Below are 25,421 nucleotides of genomic sequence, written 5' to 3'. Positions count from 1 at the left end.
CCCGTGCCGGGAGGGCAGGGGGGCTGGAGACACCGAGGAGGTGGCAGGGCCACAGCAGGACAGAGAGGCCGCTCTGGGGCCCGAGGGCCGGGCCCTGCTCAGGACTGCGAAGGATGGCGGTGCTCCCCGCCGTCCCCCAGGACCAGGCCAGGGGCTCCGGGCCCCCGCCACCAACCGCGGCAGAGCCCGAGCCGCGCTACCCCGGCGGCGCCCTGCCCTCACCCAAGATGGCGGCTGCGGCGCCTCTCCGCAGGACTCTCGCGAGATTTGCGGCGGGGCCGGGCGCTGCCCCGTGCAAATGGCGGCGCGGAGGCCGGGCCGCGCGAGCGCGCTGAGGTGAGGCAGGGGGAGGCGGGCGGTGCCGCCATGGAGCACATCACCACCCCGAAGGTAAGAGGCCGCGCCGCCCCGGGCGCTGGCCGCCGTCCCGTCGGGGTCCCCTTGTGGCGCCGGGCCGGGCCGGGCCGTGGGGCTCCGCTCGCCGCCCTGCGCCGGGGCCTCCCCGCGGGACACCTGAGGTGAAGCCCCTCCGGGGGCGACGGGCTTCGGCCGGGGTTGTTGTCAGATTCCTCTGTTTTCAACGACTTTTTTTGGTTTACGGTTGTAATTAATTTCAGAAAACCAGCTACCTTTGCTTTCCTTCCTCTCAAGGCGTACGTAGGGGTGAGCGACCCCTCCACTTCTCAGCCGGGTCACGGATAAGTCTAGAAAGCTTAAAGCTACTTGTCGTGGTGTTTAGGTTTTTCTTACTGTATCGCCCTGTTGGAAAGGAAATTTCAGTAAGGATACTGATCCAACGGTGGTTTGGGTACGATTCGTGTAAACTTCGTTTATATCAGAGTGCGGAGACCCCCCCAGTCCGAATAAGTGAATCAAAATGTGCTTTTTCAGTTGAATAAAGTGGAACAGGAGCTCTGGGAATGCTGTGCTCACGGCAGCTAAAAAAATAGTACTTACTTCAGGTAGCTGTCTGTCCAGCCATTGATTGATTTATAATACCATGAAGGTTGCTGTATTTTGTTTTGGTTTATTCTCTAGGATATTAGTTTGGGGATGCTGCTTACCCATGTCACCTAAGGTGCTTTGCTGGACCCGCTTGTCTCTAGTGGCGTGAAAAAGGGCAATATTAGATATAATCATTGTACGCGCTGAAAAACGCAATGTGCTAGGAAGACGTACAGCTGAGACCTCTGCTCTTCAAGTTTCTTTGCTGACATTTTCCATGATTTATCTCAGACCAATGAGCCTGTAAGGAAGTTTACATATTCAATACCCAGAACTAATTTATCGTATACTGTTAAACTGTTTGTTTTCATTGTCCTTCCAGTTTTTTTTTCCCCATTATTTTTGCTTAATGATGAAAGAAAAATTCCATCTACATTCATTAAGAAGCAAATAGGCCAGGAGAAAATCAATCAAATAATGTAAAATACTTTAAAAATAATATTTTATTATGTCTGTGCTAATGTTTTTTAAAACTGCTTTTATTAATTAGCTTAGCGTGGTTTATGAAATGCACTTACGTGCCTGGGAAGTGTGTTACAAGAAGTAGCTACTAATACTTTTTTGTAGTGACTGAGCGGTTGGAAGTCAGACTGGAGAGGGCTGTTTCTTTCACAGCAACAGTTTGATTATACTGAACACGGACGGTCTTTTCTTTCGCAGTTCGTTGTCTTATTATTTCTGCAACCTTGCACAGTAATAAACTGTGATCATCTTGGCTACAAATCCAGTAATCCTGTTACTCACATTGGTGCTAAACTTTGGGTGTTTGCTTAACCTTTTTGGCTTTAATTGCTGGAGAAACAATTTGAATTTATAGTGTAAAGCTGAGTTAATGTTGCAGGGGAGACTTTAATTCTTACATTTTTCTGTCTTTCTTCCTGAGTTGTATATTAGCAGTTACATGATTGCGGTTCAAGAAGTGCTTAGATATTTCCTCGATCAAAGTTTAATTCATTTTTTCATACTTTTTTATGTTGCAGGTTGAAAATGTGAAATTACTAGATCGCTATACAAATAGGAAGGCAGCAAATGGGACGTTATACCTGACAGCTACCCACCTTATCTATGTAGATGCTTCTGCTGAAGTCAGAAAAGAAACATGGGTATGTTGTGATACCTGGAGCCTGTTTAAACACAAGTATAAAAATTACTTTATATCTCGTATCCATAATAAACAGGTTTGTGAATTCCAAAGTTGTAGTGGTCTTTTATAGCATTTTGATACCAAATGCTTAACATAAACAGCTGTTCTGCAAGAAAATTAACACAATGGTAATGTGACTTAATAGACGTCACTCACTGAATTAGTGTTAATTCCAGGAACATAAAAAACTTCTCTAGTTTCCTATCTCAAACTCAGTATACCAAGCCACCAAACTTGAATTTACAGCTTTTAGAAGTGCAAAATTAGCACTGAAATTAGCAGCCTTTTTTCTTAATTCTAAAGTAAAAAGGGAATGACAAAATATATTGCATACGGGAGTGGAGGGAAAGTGAAGTGAACCAAGTAAACCGAGCTGGACGTCAATCTCTATTTTATATTACATAACTGTATTTTTTTCAGTCTTTCTCGTAGTTACCTAGCCTTTGGGTGCACAGTCTGGATGTTTGTGATGTTTGTTTGATAAGTATCACAAATAAACTAATTTTCTGCTCCTACTTAGATGTAGTAAGCTTAAATAGCTGACGATATTGCAAAAACTTAGTATCTGCTTGTACTGCTTGCAACCTTACCAGTGGCTTCTGAAAAATGTTGTTTATTTCCTGTTTTTCAGATTCTGCATCACCATATTGCGACTGTAGAAAAATTGCCTCTGACCACGGCTGGATATCCACTCCTTATTCACTGCAAGAACTTCCACGTGGCTCACTTTGTTATTGGGCAGGAACATGACTGTCACGAAGTGTATACCTCATTGCTTAAACTTTCACAACCAGGTATTTAGGACGGGAGTCTGTTTTGCAGATCGTTGAAACGCTTTAAGCTGGAAGGCTCTTCTGAGCAATAGAGAAAGCTTTGCCTGCCAGACTATTTTGCGATGTCAGTACAGGAGGGGGAGGATGTGAAATCAGAATCAGTTTCCACCACCAGAGATGATCTGTGTGGGTCGGCTCAGTAAGTAGAGTACTGCCCTGTGGACTAGGGCGTTTGCTTCCAAACTAAACACAAATCTTCTGTGGCAGTGGGAATGAGGTGGCCTCCCATGAGGAACTTCTGAAGACCCATGCAAAGTTCATTTTCCTGACTGAGGCTGTATGTGGCATCTCAGGCTTTCTTGTAGCACTCATGCTGAGTGTCATATCCCATACCTGGCCGTTGTCAGTCATTTCTGTGACTTAGCTGTTGGCCATGTGTAGTTCTGCCCTTTCCAGTTGATCCAGATGTTCACAAAATTCTGGAATCCCACAAATAAAGCTTGAAACATTGGCATCTTTCATTTGTTTCCCAATAGCATGTTTAGGCTACTCTTCAGTGTTTGTCTTCTTTCAGTTGTGAAACCTTGTGCCTCATCCTGGCTGCCCTGACTTGGAGTCACTCTTAAGAGCGTGAGCAAAACATCCTCAAAAGCCTGTGGTGCCTTCTGGCTTCAGCTTTTTAGTCCGTCATGGATGAATCTTCAGGCTCCATGTTCTTCTTGCAGGACAGCATTCCACCGGGTTTCCTACCTGGCTTCTGTCTATGGCAGCTTCTGTTTTTGGGGTGAACCAGTATTTGGAGTTCGGCATTATTATAAGGATGCTATTTGTAATTGCATTTTGTATTTATGTCACTACTCCAAGGCAAGGGAATTGATAGCGCCAGTCCGCTTCATGCTGGCCGTCATATAGGACTTGAATAGAAATACTGTAGTGGAAACGTTTTTTGCCGAGTTTGGGGTTTTTTTGATTGATATTAATGCTTGTGTCTATTCCCAGCATCTCCCTTGTGCCCTGAGCTCTGGAGTTTTCTTAGTTCTGAAGTTCTAATTCTAATGCTGTATCTGGCAAGTTTCTGGTGTTATGTTTAAAAGCTGTCACTGTTCTTTCAGTCTTGAAAATTAGAGACTTATGTAGTGTCTTGAAGCGTGGGAGCTGTCGCTGCAGGGGGTTACATCAGTTTCTTTTGTCTTGTGGTTATTTGTGTAATATGCTGTAGCTCTTTCTTTTGTTCTATTTATGGATTTTAACAGTTCTCTTTTGTTGTTTTAAAATTTCTGTATGTATACTTCCTTCATGTTTTTTTTGAAGAGCGTATAATTATTCATGATTTGCACATGTATGATTGACAGCTATGGGTTACCTGTCCGGTAACCTGGCTACTTTATCAGACTCTGGCAGGTTTCACTCTGTCTCTGGAGCGCTTGCTGCCTTGGGAATCAGCTGAATGAGTTATTGGTTGGATTTGCATTTTATGAAGAGAGGGAAGGAAATTGGGATGGTAGAGTTGGAGGGAGGAAGAAATTACCATTTGTCAGACACAGCCTGAAGCTTTTGTTGGGCTGACAGTAATATTCAAGACATCTATCAAGTTTTCCATGCGGCTCAGAACTCACTGTTGAATGATGAACTTACAGGTGTGCAAGAACTGTTTTATGAACTCTTCACAGAAAATATATCTTTTAATATATGTTTTCATTTATGGATTAATTCGTATGATATCAGTCTTGTCTAATGTGCCTATTGCAGTGAATTCACTAGGAAATAACTTGTTCGGGAAAAATTACTACTTGAAGTTTTCATTAATTCTAACAAAATGTTTTAGCATATCTTCCTGCATGTGGGCACTGAGTATTGGAAATTCCTGAGGATTTCAATAGGAATTGTCAGCACTCAGTACTACCCCGAACGAAAACGTGTAAATGTGAGGTTGAGAAGTTTTAAATACCTATACTCTTCTATGTAGTACTCAATTATTTTTTTTTTTTTTAAGGAGTGAGAATCAGTCTAAGTTTGTTCAGATTAGTGAGGTACGCAAAATGATTAAAGAAAACTTCATGCTTCTGATCTTTGAGGACGCAGAAGTGTAAGGAAAATAGCTATTATTAAAATATAGCCAACTATGCAGTACAGTGGCATAGCCCTTTGGCTTCTTTAGTAAATTATTTTTAAGTCTCCTGATTTTTTGACTGAATAATGTTTTTCAGTCCTTGTATCAGTTGTGGTACACCTGCAGCTCGTTGGCTTGCACAGTGGGCTTATCCAAAAGATGGCCTTTAGGAAGAAGTGTTGACCCCTCCGTATGTCTCTGTATCTCTCTCTAACTAGTTAATTTTTTTCTTTCTTCTTCCCAGTGAAACCCGAAGAACTTTATGCTTTCTCTTATAATCCTAAAATGTCTAAAGAGAATCGGGAGATGGGATGGAAGCTGATTGATTTAAAAGTAGATTACCAGCGTATGGGAATTCCAAATGACTATTGGGAAATAACGGATGTTAATAAAGACTATGAGGTAATTCTTGCCCAAAGTAGCCATTTAGTGCAGTATCTCTTCTTTGTTATTAATGACATACAGCAGTCCTTCTACTGCTGCATAAGTGATGCCTCTGGGGAGGAATGAGCTCAGTCGGTTTTAATCGAAGCAGCATCGTCTTGATGTGAAGTTGCGGCTAATGATGCTATGGAAGAACAGAACAGAGCTGCAGAGTCACCTTGGTTTGCTTTGATCTTCCTGGCAAAGTACCAGATACTTGTTTTTCTAGAGAAATGTCAAACCATCTGTTACGAAAAACCTGAAGTACTCTTAGCTGCTTTTGGTATTTCCAAACCCTGTCCCGCCAGGCTGGTGACAGATGTGTAGAAGAGAAATAAGTGGCAGCAGTTTGGCTTGGTGGGGAATGAGGCAGAGTGGAAAGGAACTAGGTAAGGACAGTAACCGAAAACAGACATTTTTCTTCTTGCTTGGTTGGATCTTCTGCTAAATAAGGGCGCTCAGTCATTTCAGTCGTCTTCTTTTTCTCCCCTGTAAGGCCAGGTTGGATCTAAACAATATTAAATGAAAGCATTTTTCAGGAAGCTTACTCAAACTCCTGCTTCATATTTCCCTTTTTATTTCTTCTGGTGTTGTGTACAGTCAGACCTTTCTGTCTAAAAGACAAAGCAAACAACTCTGAGAAAGATACCCATATATTAAGTCTTGGATCCCTTCCCCCTGCTCTCCACTCCCTTCCCCCACTAGTTTTCTTTACTGTTATGCTTTAAGTTGAAGAAATATAGGCCTGTGCTGTCAGAAATGACTGGTAATTTTAAATGACTGTATCTTTGGATGCCTGAATTGAAATATGATGTGAGAGGTGCTTTTTCCGTTAGCTGATGAGGGCATCTGAATGTGGGCCTATAAAATCATTAATCACTTTGAAGCTGTACTTGCCAGTATGTAACTCTCAAGTGCCAATGCTTTATAATTTCCTCACGGTTTCTAGTTATGTTTTAAAATTGTCAAGCGTCAAGTAAGGCCAGACTTGGAGAATAGCTTATCTGTGAAGTACGTGCTGAAAAGACTGTACTTGTCTGAGGAAAAAGGATAAAGCTGGTCTCTGAGCATGCTACCTGATTGCTGGAAGCTCATTTCAAGTTGAATAGGATTTAGAGGGAACTTTTTAAATACAGTTGTTCTTAATTTCTTTTTGTGAAAAATCAAAACTTTCATAAAACTTACGGATTTAAAGAACTTCCTTTCAATATGTATCGTGTACTGTGCAGTCCATTTTTTTTAGGTTCAGTTGCAAAATTGATAGTTTCCTTCACCACATTGTTTTATTTTGCTCCTATTCCTGTGTTGTTTTTCTATATGCATCTTAATGGCTTGAAACTTCAGAAGTCGACTGTGTGAGATACACTGTGGCAAACAATCTATTCCTGTTGTTTATAAATGCTAGATCATAAGCTAAAAATAAATTTTTCATTAATTTTGAATTGCTAAGTAGTAATATCTGGATTTTTTTCTTTCTTCTCACTTAGGTTTGCAACACATATCCTCCAGAAATAGTGGTGCCTAGAGCTGCTAATAAGGCAGTGGTGATTGGAAGTTCAAGGTTCAGAAGCAGAGGGCGGATTCCGGTGCTTTCTTACTTATATAAAGAAAACAATGTTAGTTGTTCATTATCTGCTGTCTTTGTGGGGAGTAAGGGTTCCCCTTCTTGTCCAGTGCCCTTTTAGTGAAAGGAAAGAATGGGATAATTATTAGAGCTTCACATTAACTTCACATTTGAGAACTGTGCTTCTCTTAACGGCTTTAATATTGATTTGTTCTGAGTCACAGAATAAGCTAGTTAAAGATAAACACTTGGGACGCATCCAGAGCTGTGCAAAAAGCACAAACTTTCCAAACTTCCTGTCTAGAAATTTTTTTCTGTCAGCTTTCAGCAATTTCTTGTTATGTGGGTTTTTTTAATCTACTGTTTAGCTATATTGAATAATGTTTTAACAAGATACATGATAACTCAGCTGGATTTTCTTAGTATTGAAGAGGAGGAACCATCCTGAAATAAATCCCCACTAGCTCAGAATAAGTGAAGGTTTCAGTTTTTTTTTTCCACTGAAGACCAGAATGTAAATTTTTAACTTTGCTGTCTCAGCAGTGTTTTAGATGCAGATGTTAGGAAAATGCTGTCACAGTCAAATTGTTGTTTTCCTGAGGAAGCGTGCTTTGACCTGGGCAACTGTTGAAATTCCCCTAAAGCATACTCAGTGCAGTTCTGAGCGTGGAACAGTAACAACTGATAAGGAAAGTTGTGGAAAAGAATGGTTTGGACAATAGAAATTTTCTCTCTTTTCTATCCTATTCCCGTTGCCTTGAATTTGACAGTTAAATGCCATGGCCAACTGAGCTGCTGGGAAGGGTTATGAGAATGAAGATAATTGTGATTATGAAGTAGAAAACATGAGAAATGCTAACATTTGGGATACTGATCGTCAGGCAGAGCCTAGTGGGTTTGAGAACATAGCAATGAAGTTTGCAGCAGGGCTCCTTAGCCTCACTATTTTCTTAAGATTCCCAAACTTAAAGCTTTGAGAAATATTCCAGTAGTATTTCTGTATGTCCATGTAAGTAGCAGTTTTTCAGTGAAACAGAGAATTAGGACACTTAAAGCCAACAAATTAGCGTTCTTTGGGGCAGTGCAGTCGAGATGATCCGAAAGCAAAAAAATGTGAGCCGTTGTGTGTTGCAGGCTGCCATATGTCGTTGTAGCCAGCCTCTCTCCGGGTTCAGTGCGCGCTGTCTGGAGGATGAACAAATGCTGCAGGCCATCAGAGAAGCCAACCCTGGCAGCCCCTTCATGTATGTTGTAGACACAAGGCCAAAGGTATCTTCATGCGGTTTGTGGCTACTTTTAAAGCTTGCGTCTGAATTAGTAATGCTGTTTCCAGTTCGATCTTTCACAACTCTGCTAATGCTTTCTTATGCTGCGTTAGGTTAAATTGTGTCAGTCCTGAATCGGGAATCCAGTATCAGACTCCTGGTTCAGTGTCTTAATGTGACGAATGCTTGTGCATAATAAAACTGCGATGTTAAGTGCCGTTAAGAATGCTTGCACTCCTGGAGTGTTCTGGGTTGAGGTTTGTGTTAAGGATGACCTGTAGCAACTGGCAGCCTTGAAGCTGGCTGTGGCAGTGAAGCATTTTCCCGCAGAGAGCTAGGTCCTTAGTATGTTGAGTTGGAGAGAAGCCGTAGGCTGAAGTGCTTTTATCAGCAGACCTGGGAAGAAGTGGGGCTGTGTGGAGTCTGATAACAATTGAGAAAAGCGATTCCTCCATTTTTTTCCCTTTGTAAAAATAACACTAATGTTCTCATGATGTGCAGCTTGGAGTTTAATACAATTCAGCTCTTCTGGTCCGTAGCCACTATTCGGGGCTAGAACTTTGTTGCTGAGCTATTTATGTTAGAGGATATTGAAGAAACATTTGCAAAATGAAATCTCTAATGACTGTCATCTTGAGGAGCTGAATTTAGAAACCAATTCAAATGATTGTCTTGAAAGCATATTGTTCGGGAGTGTCGGTATAAGCAAATTAGAACACACAGATTTTCACAGTACACAATTATTTAAATACAAAGATTTAAAAGTGCTTTGATTATTTTAAAATTGAGCTTTCTGAGAATCTGCTTCACTGTTCAGATATTGCAGTTATTTTATAGAAAGTATAGATTTAGTTAAACTATGGCAAGGGCAAGAAGGGAAAAAGACTTTTTGGGAAAACAGGGAATGTGTCGCCTGTTGTTCCAAGATGTATTTTGGCTTTTTGTAGTATGACATTTCCTAGAGATAACCTATTCTGTAATTTTCTGTGTGTCTATAGCAGTCACTGCATGTTCTTTTGGTACAGACAGCTTCCAGTATCCTAGATGTTCCACTGAAATCTATCCTTGATGGCAATTTTTTTCTAAAGTATTTGGTGAAAAAGGGAGAATTTATAATTGGTCACATTTCTCCTTCTAACACAATATGTCTTACCTGAATGGTAGAACTGAAGCACTAGGGTTATGTAATTGTTCTAAAGATGTATATACCGTATCTGACTCTTGCTTCTCTCTTCTCTGGAGGCAAATCGCTCCTCTTCCCAAATTAGTATGTGGGGGGTTTGAGGTGCTCTTTTTTTTTCGGTCGCTGCTAAAGATTTCCTGGTAACTCTTGAACTGGGTGATTGTTAGAGCAACTGGCTTCTTTTCTGTTTCTTTTCTGCAGTTCCAGTTGGTTCCTGTATTCTTTCTGCTCAACTTTAATATTTCTATGTTTCCCTCAGGTGGCTTTATTTCATCTGTGCATGTATGTCTGTGAAAAGCTTTGGAATTCTCTTACTATTTCTATACCACCATGTATGTATGTTACTCGTAAAAATGGCTTTCCTAGTTTTACTTTCATATGCTTCTGTCTGAATCTTTTTATGTAGCTTCACAGTTAAGGCAGACTCAATGTCTCTTTACCTGTTTTGATGACAGCAGTATTCTGAAATTGTGCACAGTTTTGATACTGCCTACCCTAAGAAATTCTATCTAGGGTCTTAATGAGTCTCTGCATATGACTAATGGACTGGAGACACTGGCATAATTTTAGTGAAACAACTGGAAGTAATGTCTGGGAGGTGGGGAAGTACATCTGAGTAACAACTTTGTTCATTATATTTTCTGGGTGATTTTAAAAAAAGGAGGACTTGCAAAACACTCATTTATTTCTGCGTATTCTTCTTTGTAATTTTCTCTCTTTTCTATCCTATTCCCGTTCCCTTGAATTTGACAGTTAAATGCCATGGCCAACCGAGCTGCTGGGAAGGGTTATGAGAATGAAGATAATTATGATAACATTCGCTTTAAATTTATTGGCATAGAAAACATCCATGTGATGCGGAACAGCTTGCAGAAACTCCTGGAAGGTAGGTACGGTCTGTGCAAGTGGCCAGTCTTCGTTACCCTGGCTGCTTTTGAACAGAACCTTGTGCTGAATATATAAATCCTACGTGCACACATGCATGTAGACTTGGGTGTTGTGATGGAAGCAGGTAAGTCAATATCTTACTTTGCTGTATTGAAGCGGCTGAAAGTATTAACGTTGTTAAAATGCTTTCCTGCTAGACATTTTATTTATTATTGTTCTTAGTTTTATAGTGGTTCAAAAATAGCAACTAGTACTAACAGCATTCCTTAATTGTGTTAGTTACATAAAATGTGAATTTCTTAAATGTGCCAAATTAAAAGAAAAAGGCTAGGGAAATATAACATTTTACCATTAACATAGTCTCATGGTTACTTTGTGAGCTATTGAAAGAAAACTAGCATAGGTTGTTGAGAAAATACTTTTCTGGGATTTGCCGTGTTTAGTTTGGAGTATTTCAGTGTTAAGCAGTATTTCTGATTTGAAATGAAATTTTGGCATGATCTTCCAAGGACTTTAATCTCATACGTACATAGTTCTTATTTTTCATTTATTTCTGATTTCCTTAACTGAACTTGGTTTTAATACATGAAAATGTATCAGATTAATGTTTTAATACATTAAAATATATTAAAATGCAGAGTAGCTCAGGTAATTAAGCTACTCTGTGAGATTATGATCTTGGGGAAGGATGCGAAGCAAGGCAGAAGAAATACTTACCTGAGCCTTTGGACATCAAGAGGTGAATCAGGCACGTATTTTCACTAATGTACTTTTGGAGAAGTTCCATTAAAGGTGATGGCGTAGCTTGGATCAAACCAGCATACTCTGCTAGCTGGTTTCCAGCACTATTACCATCCTTGTGCTGACAAAGACTGTGGAACGGGGCAGAGTAGATGCTGCAAATCATTCTGCTTGGTCCCTGTGCTTAGTTTTCTAAAATGTAATACAAGTGCTGTCATTCCAAATATGAGTTTAATATTTTAGTGACCAGCGTAATGGTCATCTTGCTTCAAAATAGTTGAATAATTGATGCTACCAATTGCCTGGCCAGGTAGCACTGCAGGATCCGTGGTGACCGTGGAGAAAAATGAGGCTATTCACACCACCAAAAGATTGGCCTGATCACAAGTATAAGTCCTCAATTGCCTGTTCCTGGCAGATTTATTTTGTGGTGGAAGAAGAGGCAGAATAAATACTTGCTTACTCCCATATTCTTCTTAGACAGTCATAAAATCTCTCTCACTGGTGCTTGCTGACTATTGAAGTGTATTACTATAGGTATTTTCTGTGCTGGGTTTCAGTATAGCATGAGAGTTGCCTTCAAGGTTAGACATGTTATTTCTCTCTCTAAATTAGAAGTCCCCTTTCTTCAAATCTTTGTGGTGGTGACTGCACATTAGTGGTTGTTAGATGTCTGTGCGATGGTGATTTATAGTGAAGTAAAAGATTACTAAACACTTTGTTGGAAAAAACTCAGCTGAAAAAATAATGAGTTACCATTTTAAAAAAGAGGAGGAGGGTATTTTCAGATCCTCAAGTTATCTCATAGCTAAAAATTGCTGGTTTGTGTATTTAAGTATGCAAACAGTAGTTTCTGCGTCCTTTAGACAGGATATTGCTGCTGACACTTTAAAAGTGTGGAAATGTTAGCTTTTAGGATCTACCAAGCTCTGTTGCTGTGAAGAGGTAATGAGGAGGTGGGAGAAAGAAAGAGATGTTGTTAACAGAGTGTCAGCTAATTCCTTTGTTTGTGTTCTTAGTGTGTGAAATGAAGTCCCCCTCAATGAGCGATTTCCTCACTGGGCTGGAGAACTCAGGTTGGTTACGGCACATTAAGGCTGTGATGGATGCAGGTGTCTTTCTTGCCAAGGTAAAACTGTACTCCAGCCTGCAGGTGAATTAAAAAATATGTACTCGTCTGTTAGGGACTGCTCCAAGGCTGTGAAGTTGTCTCTGGAGAGAAGGTGGGAAAATACTGCTGTTCAGGTTGGCCTCAGCTCTCAAAACCAAGCCTGCAGTTGGAGAACATCAAGTGGGTTACCCAGCTGGCTCTCTCCTAGACACTTCCTGTGACTAAATGAAATGCTGTAGGGGTTGGGACATTGTCCTGTTCACTGTATTGTAACAAGCAGTTATCTAGGCTTTAGTAGAACTCATTTGAAACAAATAAAATCACAGAATGTGGATAAATGACCTTTATAAACATCTCTATATAACGCATATTTAATAGTGCAAACAACTCCTAACCTTGTGCTTGTTAGTTGTTGAACTGCTCTGCTTTAAATGAGGGATTGTTTAGATCAGTTTATTTTCTCCTGGTTCTATGTGATGTGGGGAACTGCTAATTTTGATTATTCAATGCAGTCCTCATTCTGCAGAGCTTGTGGCTTTGCAGGTCAGGCAAAAGGAGAAAAGTCCCTAAGGCACTTCAGTAATAGCAAAGGGCATGCAGGCAACATGCGGCAAGAGTAGTTACCTTCAGTAAATGTTGTCTCTTCTCAAAATTTTACCACGTAGCAAGCAAGAAGCTATTTTGTGTTTCTCTTCTGCCACCGGTACAAAGGGAAGAAGGTGATCCATATGGGAGGAAGTTAGGATGAGCTCTTCTAATTTTTCTTGAAGTTCCTAGTCCCCGTGCGTCCAATTATTATTCTTCACTCATCCACCAAATTTTTCCTCAGAGGAGGGGACTGAGAATTCTTGGCCTTTCAGAAGACTAAGCATTTTGAGATCAGATGGTCTTTGTTTCTTGACAGTCTGTGTTGCTGACAAGGCATGCTACAGCATTTTATTCTAGTTGGGGTTTCCTATGGGTTGATGGCTATGTGCCCAGAAATGATGCATTTCTCTGGCCTAGATGAGAAGTGACAAATTTTCCCCTTGGGTTTTAGGCCAGTCAGGTAAATGCAGATGAAGGGATAGCATTTAATTACAAGGTGACCAACCTAGAAAGCTGCTAAACTGTTCTGTCTGGTCTCTCCTTCACAGGCTGTGAAAGATGAAAAAGCTAGCGTGTTAGTCCACTGCTCTGATGGGTGGGATCGCACAGCGCAGGTCTGCTCCCTGGCTAGCCTCCTCTTAGATCCATTTTATAGGACTTTTAAAGGCTTCATGGTAAGAACACAAATGTTGGAATTTCAAAAATAAAAAGTGCTTCCTGGATTTGAAATGTAAACAGGCCCTAATTAAATGTTTCGGGCCATTTCCTGGAACAAACAGTAGGTGACCTATATAAAAAAAGCTTTGATTCTATAGACAAGCTTTAATTGCTCTGAACAGCATGGGCACAAAACGGCAGCGGTTGATTTACAATTCCCAAATCTTTGTTTCCTTGAATGTCCACATGAGAGCCACTAATGAGACATTTCATCAAGAAATGAGTGAGCAAAGGATGCAGCCCTGGCAGCAATCCACAGGAAAGTGGTGAAGCAGCTTGTCACCTAAGACTGTTATAGTGAATGCTCTCTTATCTGCTAGGATTTAAAATTGGGTGAACTCATTCTCGTGCACAGAGCAACATATAACCTGTATATCACGTAAAATCTGTGCATCATTTAAGACCTTTTTTAAAGCCATTACACATTAATTTGGCCGTTTGCTTCTACTGCAGGCTTTTTCTTATTTGAAGCCATCACTGCCTAAATACAGTGCGATCTGTGATGCTATCTTTCCATTCATCTCCTTTTGTTAAATGCCTGAAAGACAGGCTGCTGCTCTTTCTCAGAAGAGTTCCTTAAAAGATACGCTGAAATCGGAACAATGTAAATTTTACCTCCTCCAGTGTGTTGCACTGCTAGGACTGTTCCCTTGCATTCCATGCTATTTTTTTTACCGCAATCTTTTAACGGTTAAAATTACATCAGAGTGTGAAACATCTGCCTGGGCTTTGGTTGTGCTCTGGACAATTCTCCATGAACTAAAGAAACTTGATTTTGATTAGGAACAGGAGCGGTAACTAAAACAGAGATAGTCTGTCCTCTGAGCAAATGGTTTATATGCACAAATCCTATGATAGTGGTTATTCCTAAATGAATGCAATAGAAATGTAAAGAATGGAAAAATTTGAAAAGCAATATAACTTAAGTTTTCAAAGAACTCTGTTGTGAATTTCTGCCTGCCTTTTGTTCTTTAAGTCTCTGGATGATGATATCAGGAATTGATCTTTGAATATGATCCACCAAGGCAAGTAATAATGGATTCAGGATCAGTCATTTGGCTCCTTACGAGACATGTTTTTAGGGAAAATACTGCTTCCTTGTTATTTTCTTATATATAGCACAGGTGTTCTATTTAAAAAAGAAATAGCCATATAGTTCTGATTTCATCTTGAGCTCGTCAGTACACAGCTCTACTTCCGGTATTCCTATTTGTGTGTTAAACATTTTTTACATTGAAGTTGCTGATGTATTTTGCTGAATATCACAATATTCTTTTCTGAATTAAGTAGTACATAGTGTAATATTAAGCTGTTAATTCTTTTAGCTTAGTGTGTTTACATATTATGATTTTAAACAACATAGAAACTCCCTCAAAGTAGTACTGATCTTGCTTGAAATAACTTCTGATTCCAACAGGGACATTGTACTGGTAACTGTGAATAACTCTAATCTATAAATCATTGTTACTATTTTCATTGACTTCTATGGATATACTGATAACAGTAGGGTCAGCAGGTAGCATTGGTTGTAAGCTTTTGAGAGTTTAACATCAAACGCTTCATTTTGCTTTTTCTAAACAAAGTAATGCTTTTTTTTAACCTCTGTTTTGAAACTGAAGGTTCTAATAGAAAAGGAGTGGATTGCAATGGGCCATAAGTTCTCACACAGGTAAGAGGAGCATGTTATCTTGGGTGTAGTGACTGGGTGAAGGCTTGGCTGTGAAACTAATACAGTGTTTTCAGGTTCGTGTACTTCCATGAAAGATTTAAATGAAAATACAGGACAGAGGAGAGAATATTTGGAAGATACTGGAGTTGGTGACATAAAGCCAGTATCTGCTAGGGTTGTTATTTCATCAGTGCTTTTTTTATTACTTTACAAAATCATACAGTCTTGAACAAATTGTCTGTTTAAAAAGCAATTTATAGGCTCTTCCATTGCTAATTTTACTTTAGAGAAAGGGACATTGCACAATTCTTGTCACTCTTACCAGGTACCCTTGGAGAACAAGTAATGCTGAGGGTGGCATGCCTTAATGTACAGTTACTCTAAGAAAAACCACGTGGGTTTTTTTCTGATTCTGCAGAATAATTTCTTATTCTAGTAGCGAAAAAAACTTCCCAGTTGTTTAATGGCGAGGGGATTCTTTTTTTGTTGAATGACACAGGATTTAACCCTGTTTTGTTTGCATCTCTCTAGGTGTGGCCATTTGGATGGTGACCCCAAAGAAGTATCCCCTGTCTTCACTCAGTTCGTTGAATGTGTCTGGCAGCTCATGCAGCAGTTCCCATGCACATTTGAGTTTAATGAGCGTTTCCTTCTTGAAATCCATGACCATGTCTACTCCTGCCAGTTTGGCAACTTCCTTGGGACCTGTCATAGGGAGCGTGAGGATCTGAAGTGAGTTGGCAGTTTATAGAGCCAACAGTCTAGAAGTCGCTTTAAATGTCAGAAAAAGGACAGGTTGTGTGTGTTTGTGTGTTTTTATGTAATTGTAGATTGGTTAAGGGTAACATTGTCTTGATAGATGCTTATGTTCTACGGTGTGGAAAAAAATTCTAGATTAGTTATATCCCCAAAGTCACGTGTTTTAATTTGGACCACAGTAATAACTTGCAGATACCCCTTTTGGACTGGATAGGGTCCATTTTAAATGATCATATATTCCTCAGTGATGTATCTTGTGTTTATGAACTGAATCAGATACTGCGTAAAAATAATTCTTAGCTCCCTTAATCTAATTCTATAGCTAGCATTATTAATCCACTTAACTTGATTCTTTTTTTTTAGTGATTAGATGTTATTTGTAATTGACAGAATCTTTGAGAAGACCCATTCTCTGTGGCCTTTCCTCTTACAGAAGAAGCAGGAATTGAGAAATCCTTTATACAGAGGATTTACAGCTTACAAAGAGCTTCAACCAAACACACTACCTTTCAGTTTCCAGTAAGTTGCTTATTTAAGAAGGGGAAGAAGGGAGGCATTTCTTTCATTGTAATGTGGATTGCTAATTCAGGTTTAATAAAATAAATTGTCACTAAGTAGAATGGTTTGTTTTACCTTTCCCCTCCATTCCTCATCCATAAACTGAGAGTATTAGTGCTCAGGTAATTGCTAAATAAGTGCAGGTACTGTAATTTAAAATAGTATTTTTTCTTTGGTGTTGAGAAAGAGGGTGGAGAGAGGCAAGGAAAAGAACAACACAGATGTGTAGATAGACCCCCGCCACGCACCCTGACTGTTTGCTCTGTCAAATTTACATGATAAGGTAGGCGATTGTTAAAGAAAGTTCCTCCTTTCCTCCTTTTTGGTATATATTAAGGAAGTCTTTCAAACAGGAATTTCAGTGCCCAGTCCCACCCAGGCTTACGCACTCAGGGTGGTTTCCACAAGAAGGGGTTTCTTGTTGCCATGTCTGTCTGCTTGCCCAGGGTGTTACAGCTGAAGTGGTTAGTTTTGCTTTGTTTCTGACTCACTCCTGTTCCCTGCTGAGAGAGAGGGGGATGCAAATGTGTTAAGTGCTGTGTGTGGTTACTGGCGGGCAAAGGGTTTTAATGAAAGTAGGGAGGTAGGGCAAACTGTGGACTTGAAGGTGAACTACCCAAGCCTCCAGTGAGTCTGCTATAGAAGAAGGTGTATTTTTGTCTCATGTTAATACCTGCTGCCAGTGCACGTGGATCATAAGGCAGAAGTACTTAAATCCTCAGGAGTTGGGGGTTTTTTAACTTTATGAAAATTTGCCCATTGATACTGAATTTTATAATCCAAGGCTGTGGCAGTTTTTTAAAATCAATTACTAATCTCAATTTGTCGAAAATTTTTCCCTTAAACAGCATCTAGTTTGTTGGTCAGTAGTGTACAATTGGCCGCCTAATTCTCTTTTCTTGCCCTGTTCTTGAGGTTTTGGTGTGGGATGTATAATCGCTTTGACAAAGGAATGCATCCAAAACAGTGTGTATTGGATCATCTGCTAAGCTGCATGAGCCAAAAGATGAAACTGGAGGACAATGCATCTGAACTGGAAAATGTGAGTCCTGAATCTTAGTAATATTTAAAAATCACATGATGGTTTTTGCAAATATAACTGAGATTGAAGATTGGCACTGAACAATTGTTTCAGCATGCTGGGCAGGGCTGGGCAAAATGAGGGGTTAAATGACATTGCTGCAATAAATTCTCATCTGCTAGGTAAAAGCTGTGTTTGGTCAAGTTCTGTGGCAGGCTCGTGATGCTCTAATTCTCTGAATGAAGCAGGTGTTAAAGAACATCTGGGTTTCAACTCTACTCGCAGCAAACTTCAAGGGAGAGGGAGAGAAGAAAAGAATGGCCCTGCTTCCTGCCCCCCCCCAGATAATATGAATGTACAAAAATATTCTTGTCTTCATCTCGCCCCCACATTTTTCTTTGCTGCCTTCTCATTCACAAGGCACATTGAAAAAACTGATGATCAACCAGGCATTAAAATAGTTGAGTTACTTAAGTTGGCTTTCATGTAATGGCCAAAATGTAACTGGATCATGTAGGCTGAATTGTCCTCTAAAAGTGGCTACCTCAGATTTGAAGTGCCTCGCTAAAACAAGACAGGGAATCTTGCATATTTACTACTTGTGTTCTGTGGTATTGGAGGGCAGAGATCTTGTGTCCAGAATAACCGATTTCTCTCCTTCAACCCAGAATGATAAAGTAAACAGCAACACACTTCACAGTTTGATCAGTTCTGATCAGATTCCCCAGAGAGCTCTATTTGGCTATATGAAGGTGTAGATACCTATCTCAGCAGTGCAAGACAGGGGAAGTAAAAAAAAGTAGATAGTCTTGTTAGCTTTTGAAGTGCTGTAGTTTTGTGTTTCCTTATGTATTGGGTCTGGCTGAGATGGAGTTCATTTTCCCCGTACAGCCCTCGCAGTGCTGTGCTGTGTATCGGGAGCTAGAAGGGTGTTGATAACACACCAGTGTTTTGGCCACTGCTGAGCAGTGCTCCACAGCATCAGGGCTGTCCCCCCAACATTCCCCCCTCACCGGTGGGCTGGGGTTGGGCAAGATCTTGGGAGGGGACACAGCCAGGACAGCTGACCCAAGCTGGCCAAAGGGATATTCCATACCGTATGACGTCTGCTCAGCCATAAAAGCTAAGAGAAGGCGGGGGGGGCATTCGTTATTATGACGTTTGTCTTCCGGAGCAACCGCTACGCGTACTGAAGCCCTTCTTCCCGGGAAGTGGCTGACATCGCCTGCTGATGGGAACTAGAAAAGAAATCTTCTGTTTTCCTTTGCTTCCGCACGCGGCGTTTGCTTTTGCTTTATTAAACTGCCTTTATCTTGACCCACGAGGTTTTTTTTCCATCTTATTTTCTCTCCCCGCTGTCCTGTTGAGGAGCGGGGGGTGTTAGAGCGGCTTGGTGGGCACCTGGCATTCAGCCATGGTCAACCCACCACAGCCCCATACAGCTGCCTGATAGAAGTGTGGCCTTTCTTTGTGCTCAAGGCTTTACTTGCAATATCCTTTCTATGCCAAAAAACCAAAACCCAAACCCACAAACAAACCAAAAAACCCCTAAAAATACAGTAGTGGGAGAGTCATCTGAAAATATACCAGTGAGAAGACCTATCAGTGTCCTTTGCTAGGTTAATGCGAATGCTGGAAACTTTAGTTTTATTAATTAAACAATGATGTTTGTATCAAATATGTGAGGATCTATGCCCAGGTACTTTAATGCTGGATTACAGAGCTGAAAAAGAGGCACTGACACAGAACTATTATGTTGACAGTTGTTTTTTGTATATCCCTGACATCTGGGAATAATAGCTTTCATTATTTTTTTTAATGTCTTTTTATTTGTGTAGAAACTTCCTTTCTTTGATGGTCCTTTGCCCAGTGAAGCTTGCTCCTTACCTAAAGTAGGACGTGCTGCTTCAAAAACACCGATGCTCAATACGCCTCAGGATTATGAAGTGGAATCACCTCCTGTGTTGAGCAACGGTGGCTCAGCAGGGGATATAGATGTGATGTCAGATGTGGACCAAAAGCACAAAGAGAACCTGTCTCATCACCAGGATCTCCGTGATCTTAATGCCGCCATGGACGTTTTAGGCTCCGAAGCTGAGGGTGGGAAGCTTCACCACCATTGACCAGCACTGAGAACTGTGTTCGAGGAACCAGGCGCTTGTGGTGGTGAGGTGTAAGGGAGCTGTGCCCCCGCAAGGGTGTAGACCATCTAACCATTTACAGCTAAGTGTTAGTACGTATGTTTGCAAGGAGCTGTGCTCGCTGTAGAGAAGACAGTCTGCATTTGGTTTGGTTTGCATCGTTTTGCAGCTGAAATGATGAAGATGCGTACAGAGCTGCCCAGAAGGCTACCTTGAGTCAGTGTAATCCGTATTTTTCAGTGGGAACACGATGTGCGTTTAAGGTTTATGACTGCCTGCCAGTACTGGTATTTCAAGCTGAAAGAAATCTTGGCCCATTAATATGGGGCTTAGGAGTTGTGCATTGTTTATAACTGGAGTAGGAAAGATGCGATGCATTTATTCTCAGTGGTGGTGCAAGGTCATCTTAAAACGATAAAAAATTTCAGTTCATCTTAAAATGATAAAAATACTCCCCTTTTCTTATCTGTGAAGGAGTCTCTGCATGGACCCTCACATTGTGGCAGAACTGATTCATTTTTTTGTTTCCTATGCATATTTGATAAACAAAACCAAACCTCCCTGTGCCTTTTTATGGAGACCGTTTTAATGTCTAGCCATGCAATGTACTATTTTTATTACTGTAGTGTAGAGTGTACTATTTGGTCTTCTTTGTAGTCAGTATTTTTAAACAAGGTTTTTTATCTGCTGCCTGCTTCTCCAGGATTTTTGCCGATCCCCTGAGTTTAGTAGCTTCTTTCTAAGCCGACCTTTCAAAGAATAAGCTTTTATGGACCTCACGTACTGATTGTGAGAGTGCAGCAAGCCACAAAGACAGCCTGTAACACGTGAATTTTTGACAGAGGGAGGATTAGAAATGAGAAAAGATAGGAAAAAATGGATATGGAATTTTTCTCTCTTCTTTTATGATCTTAGTTAAATTGAAGCAAGAGAGTAATTCTTTGTTCTAAGCTGGAATCAATGTGCTTTCCTCATATCCATCGATGAGGCAATACTTACAGATGAGGTGAGTTCTATTATTGAAATGGGGCCTAAAATGATTATTTCACATCACATGCTGAGTGATTCTAGCGAATGTTATCTTGGATGTTAAAATTACATGAACCTTAGAGATGTTTTGTCTGTACTGTCAAGACATGGGGAGATGAACAATATCTCTCATGGCAATGAACTTTGTAATTTTGTGAAGCTGGTGACAAAACGTAAGTTGGGATGTGACCCCTTGTTGCAACAAGAAGTGGACATCTTGGCTTGTGGCTGTGGCTCCAGCTTGGATTCATTCCAGCGCTTGCGAGCACTACTTGGTTTCTTTAAACTGCAGTAATCTCAGCTGGAGATACTAGTTCAAAGTTGCAGGTTTAAAAGAGAGATGTATATTCCATTTTTACAGAAGTTGTGTGAAGAAACAAGGGCTTGTCTCCCCAGGGAAACGGATGGCCCAGGAAAGCTGTTCCACAGTACTTGTTCTGGACAAGCTTCTATAGATGTGCTTAATTCCACAGAGAGACCCTTTGTGCAACTTAATCCAAGATGCTTTTCTGCTTTCTTTTGGATTTTTGTTTAAATTAGATGCTGCCATTGTGTCTTAAAATCAGTTTTTCTCTTTTACAAAATCTTGAAACAAACTGGAAATATTTTCTAAGTTAGCCCTCCCAATCTACAATAAAAAGTAGAAACATTCCATTATAGCATCATAAAATGCAATAGCCATTGTTCATATGCTTATAACCGATGGTGAAATGACTAGATTAGTTTCAGTGTTCAAGATAAAGTAGAAAAGAAAAAAAAAACTCCCCTGAGTGTCTCACTTTGGGTAAGAAAATACATATTTTATTAAGCATATCAAAAGACCCAAGGAAAAAGGGCAATACCTGAGAATACAGAGTTTTTTCAATGCCTAGAATGGCAAAGAGAAACTTTTTTTTGATGTTGCAGGTTTTTCAGTCTTAAAGCAACTAATACAGTAGGAGTAGGAGTGAGAGAACTACAATGTGCGATTGATTTAAAAAATAAGCAGATAAAATACCGAACCAGATACACTTAAGCAGATGATGTTTGAAATTTGTTGTGTGGGTACGTATCAAAAATACTGCATCGTGCAACAGCTATATATTTTATTTTGAAGGATGCACATTTCTGAATGCATCTTTTCCTAATCTCAAGATGAGTATCTGAGTCTCTTTGCTCCTAAAAAGAGATCTGCTAAGCTCTTAATATTAAGTTAGATAGTCTGCCAGGCTTTTAGGTTTGCCATATCCACATACTCCTGAAGCAAAGAGATTGCACCCTAAGTCCTAATCCAGCTGCTCTAGACACCCAGGGTTCAGAATCTGCTGTAGATTCCCACTGGAGGGTGCTGGGGAGATTATTTCCCTTTGCCTCCTGGTAGTGTAAAAGCTCAATTTCACACATGCACTTCGCAGTTTGGAGCCTGTGTCATATGGACTGATAGATCAACCCTGTCTTTTCTTTCTAGGTGGTAGAAGAGTGTGGTGGATAGTACGCACGGCTTCTTAAATACAGAGCTCTCAAATGGTAAATGAGACCAAGACAGGCACTTTTTAGGACCAGTTATTCTAGATGTCATCAGTTCTTTTAATGTGTTCTCTGATGAAAATTAGAGATACAGAATTGTAGAGACTTTTGACTGACCACTGAAGGATTTAGACATACCATTGGTTAATCTTTGTATAAAAACATTTTTGCAGAAGGTTTCTGCAAATGTTTACACATTGCCTTGTCTTTCGAATTACCATAGATTACCTTGAAAAAAGTATAATAATCTTTGCTTATCTCTAGAACGTGACGCTGACATCTCCACAAATCCTTCTTGACTACAATATTGCTACAGGTGCATATAACCATGAAAAGATTACTTCATACACTGAAAGTATTAGTAAGCTTTTAGTAATCTTGCTGCTTTTGACTTCAATAAAAAAATAATGGATGACTTTATACTTTGAAATGCAAAACCTAGCCAAAAAAAAGGGTAGTGGTCTGGCTTTTTAAACCTCTTGGATTTAACGTATACAGACTTGGTCAAAGTCTACAACATATTAAAAATCATTCATGCTGGTGCTGTAAATTTATGGAGCTGGAAAAGATTCCAGGGTTTCCTGGCTTTCCATGAGATTATTTGTTTGAAAACCGATTAGCTAGAAGCTTTTTAGTTTTGACGGTAACTCTGGTGTGTTTCAAGACCAAAAATGAAAAGCTGTTCAGAGCACTGCAGCGTGTCCTCAGGTCTCTGGTCAGCTAGGATTGGCTTCCAGAGCCTTGCAGAAAGCCTGTGTTCACTCGTTGCGGAGTGCCCTGCTGACACTTGATTATATGTTCCCTAAAAGTGTTAAAGGAAATCTAGAAGCTGTTACGTAGGAATCTTCGTATGTAAGCACTGTGTAGGTGAAAAGTTACTGTAACTTATTTATTCCTAGTGGAGCATCCCTGTGTTGTGAAGTCACGAATACTGTTTTTTATTTGGAGCTGTTAAATGAACAATGCAACTTGCTGCTTTCCATTTGGATTCCTCTGACTGGGAGAACTGGGGGGGAGGAGGGATCCTATTTGCTGTGGATGGGCTCTGTTTGTGTTAAACTCTTCCTTTTCTGGAGCACCTCTTGCTTTACCAAGATACTCCATGGTGTCGTGGTTTCATGCCTGTACATAGTGTCTCTCTTGCTACAAATAGGTACAGCATTGCAGTGGGCAAGTGCCTGTAATATTCTGCGTTAAAGCTACTACTTTGAAGTAGAAGAGGGACCCGTGTAGCTTTATTTCTCGGCTGAAATGTCTTAATGTCAACTTCACGATGCTGGATTCTTAAATTGTATTTTGTTTTGCAGTTGTTGCCTGTGGTAGAGAAAAATCCAATCTGTTTGCTTTACAGAAAAAAAGGGAATAATTGGTTTGCCCATAGCTGTTGTACTTCTCAGTTTGCCCTCTTTCAGTGGAGAGAAAAAGCAGTTTGTTAAAGCCTATAGGCATAACACACTTCTAGCTGCACGTTCTGCTCCTGCTCTTAGCGAATGCCTTTTGTATAAGTGCTTAGAAGAAAAATCCACCTGCTGTGTTGGTGCTCACTGGTACGTGAAGCTACCCTGACTAGGATGGAGAAGGAGACTTGCTTGTAGGTAGCTGGTAAGCTTCAGTTTGCGTCAGTAAGCTGCTCGAGTCCTGGGGAGAGAGACTGGCTGGGAGCCGGAGGTGCGCAGAGCTTCACAGGGCTCTGCCTTGAGTTAGACCTCGTTGGGTTACAGGTGGCAATCTGCATGTTGGTGAAGTGCCCCGTGTCTGTTGTCTCCATCGGGTTTGGAGATGGTGAGCCCTAACAGGCGCTCGGAAAGCACCCTTGCAGCTAACGAAGCTGTAGCACTTGCAGGGACAGCATTTAAAAGGCGCTGCTTCAGTTCGCTTTCTGGCAAAACTGGTCCTTGGGTAGCTTCGGTGCCTGACGGTTGCTCCCCCAAAGGGATCATTTCTTGGCACTATTTAGCAATGAATATTTGCAAATTCAAAATGTGTCTGCTGTTTTGCTCTTCTCCCCTTCCCCACCACTCTGCGTTGAGTGCTGGGGTCACTTTTTGTACGGACCTAACACAGTTATTCCTTGTTTACATACTGTCCCTCTTGCACATAGAGGCACTTCCCATGCCTCGGGGCAGGGTGGGGGAAAGAATCTGTTCTGAATGTAGTAGTTTTGTTTTAATTAATACACAGCACTTGATGAATTAGATGAGGAATGTCTCGAACCAGGTGACGTTAAAGTCCACGTTTTCGTAAGCATCTTTAGCACTAAGAGCAGCCAGGTTGGTGCCAATTGCAGTCGGTGTAATTTGTTAGGGCAAGTATTTCAATGTACAGCGCTGCGTCCTTTTGGCATCTCTGAACTACAAAAGCAATGCAGAAAGAGGGTAGGTTAAAATGGTTGACCTATATCTCTTCTTATATCATTTATCTGTGTATATGCGTCTGTATTTAATGTAGCAGCATACTACTGGAATAACTTGTAGCACTGGATCTAGTCATATGTAACTGAGCACACATACGTACTTTTCCTGTCATCCACAACCTGATCTTTGTAGGAATGTACCTGAAATTGTGTGTAGTACTCAGCTGAAAATTGTAAATGTTTTTGCTGTTTCTGTAAGTCAGTCGCTATTTTCGTCAGTGTAACTGTTGAGGGACAGCTGTATAAAACCGTGGGTGATGAAATCCCATATTCTTGAATGTGCTGCGATGGCTGTATACATGTACGTCATTTTAGTTAATGCACTGCTTAAAAAAAAATTGTACCGTGTTTAGGGGAGCACTGTCTTTTTTCTCTAAATGTATTTGTTCCATGAAGTTTCACTTGTATTACAGTTTATTTTTATTCCCTACAAAAATAAATACCTTGCCTTTTTAAAGTATATGACTAGTCTGTTTATTGGTTAATTAAACTCAAAGCAGAACTTCACACTTTGAAATGGGAAGTCAATTAAAGACTTAAGTAGTGAGCTTATCTTAAAGTGAGCGTGATTCCACTTCCCCTTCTTTTACAGAATAGAAACTAGGTGACCTCACTGGTTTTGGAGCACTGCTGAGTGCAGCACTGCTCAGTGTCTTTTAAAAAAACCCCAAAAGCAATAATACTAACGAAGCTGCATTAAATCTTAGTATCTTCTGTACATTTTGTTACTCTGATTTTTTTTTTTTTAGATTTTTCTTTATATATTAAAACTGAATAGCTCTTCAGTGTTTTCTTCCTCCTGGAAAGCTGTCT

The 25,421-nt window shown here is 40.4% G+C and overlaps 1 protein-coding gene across 3 annotated transcripts; it reads left to right on the top strand.

Annotated features, from left to right (window-relative positions):
* Positions 1 to 99: 99 nt before the first annotated feature.
* On the top strand, positions 100 to 25,068 carry MTMR8 (myotubularin related protein 8). Of its 3 annotated transcripts, none has more exons than XM_075162533.1 (14): positions 100 to 390; positions 1,986 to 2,108; positions 2,781 to 2,943; positions 5,277 to 5,434; positions 6,943 to 7,071; positions 8,154 to 8,288; positions 10,221 to 10,353; positions 12,116 to 12,225; positions 13,344 to 13,469; positions 15,132 to 15,181; positions 15,713 to 15,913; positions 16,331 to 16,459; positions 17,414 to 17,540; positions 19,358 to 25,068. In XM_075162533.1, exons 1-14 carry the CDS (start codon positions 367 to 369, stop codon positions 19,640 to 19,642), a joined length of 1,893 nt encoding a protein of 630 aa, XP_075018634.1. In that variant the 5' UTR covers positions 100 to 366; the 3' UTR covers positions 19,643 to 25,068. The 3 variants fall into 3 exon arrangements, with proteins under 3 accessions (XP_075018634.1, XP_075018636.1, XP_075018635.1); XM_075162535.1 differs by lacking the exon at positions 19,358 to 25,068 and adding an exon at positions 18,888 to 19,153 and having other exon boundaries at positions 279 to 390; positions 17,414 to 17,544; XM_075162534.1 differs by lacking the exons at positions 100 to 390; positions 1,986 to 2,108; positions 2,781 to 2,943 and adding an exon at positions 3,538 to 4,559.
* The last annotated feature ends 353 nt before the right edge of the window (positions 25,069 to 25,421 follow it).

The sequence above is a fragment of the Calonectris borealis genome, chromosome 13 (genome assembly GCF_964195595.1).
Source record: "Calonectris borealis chromosome 13, bCalBor7.hap1.2, whole genome shotgun sequence".
NCBI lineage: Eukaryota > Metazoa > Chordata > Aves > Procellariiformes > Procellariidae > Calonectris > Calonectris borealis.
The sequence above is the reverse complement of the archived record's forward strand: the minus strand, read 5'-3'. Positions and strand labels throughout refer to the sequence as shown.

What these genes read in the sequence shown, in the direction of transcription:
- MTMR8 (XM_075162533.1), top strand. Translation starts at nt 367, where the DNA reads ATGGAGCACATCACCACCCCGAAG. An exon ending in AAGTCAGAAAAGAAACATGG is followed by an intron (nt 2,109 to 2,780) that starts GTATGTTGTGAT and finishes CCTGTTTTTCAG; the next exon opens with ATTCTGCATCACCATATTGC. An exon ending in ATGTTAATAAAGACTATGAG is followed by an intron (nt 5,435 to 6,942) that starts GTAATTCTTGCC and finishes CTTCTCACTTAG; the next exon opens with GTTTGCAACACATATCCTCC.